Here is a 530-nt window from a genome sequence, read left to right on the forward strand (position 1 = left end):
CAAGCACATAGTAATAAAATTAAGCCACATTTTCCCAAATGGTCTCACTGTCCCCAACCACCCCAGGACACTCACTTCTGATCTGGGCCCTGTCCTCCCTTAGGTGTCCGCACCCCAGCACTTGCTATATAGCAGGGGACATGCAAATAGGGCCCTCCCTCTGCTCATGAAAACCAGCCCAGCCCTCATCCTGCAGCTCTGGGAGAGGAGCCCCAGCCCCGGCATTCCCAGGTGTCCCCATTCGGAGATCAGGACTCAACACAGAGACTCACCATGGAGTCTGGGCTCAGATGGGTTTTCCTTGTTGCTCTGTTACAAGGTAATTCATGGAGAACTAGACATATTGGGTGTGAGTGGATGTGAGTGAGAGAAACGGGTGTGTGTGGCAGTTTCTGACCAGGATATGTCTGTGTTTGCAGGTGTCCAGTGTGAGGTGCAGCTGGTGGAGTCTGGCGGAGGCTTGGTCCAGCCTGGGGGGTCCCTGACACTCTCCTGTGCAGCCTCCGGATTCACCTTCAGTAGCTACTGGA

General features: G+C 54.5%; 1 gene segment (V, D, J or C); it reads left to right on the plus strand.

Annotated features, from left to right (window-relative positions):
• The first annotated feature begins 200 nt into the window (after window positions 1–200).
• LOC105822767 overlaps window positions 201–530 on the plus strand; it is a 17,234-nt gene continuing 16,904 nt past the window's right edge. The window contains 2 exon segments of the V gene segment in view: window positions 201–319; window positions 420–433. Coding sequence covers window positions 274–319; window positions 420–433 — 60 coding nt within the window.

This window comes from Propithecus coquereli, unplaced genomic scaffold (assembly GCF_000956105.1).
Source record: "Propithecus coquereli isolate 6110/MARCELLA unplaced genomic scaffold, Pcoq_1.0 Scaffold635, whole genome shotgun sequence".
NCBI lineage: Eukaryota > Metazoa > Chordata > Mammalia > Primates > Indriidae > Propithecus > Propithecus coquereli.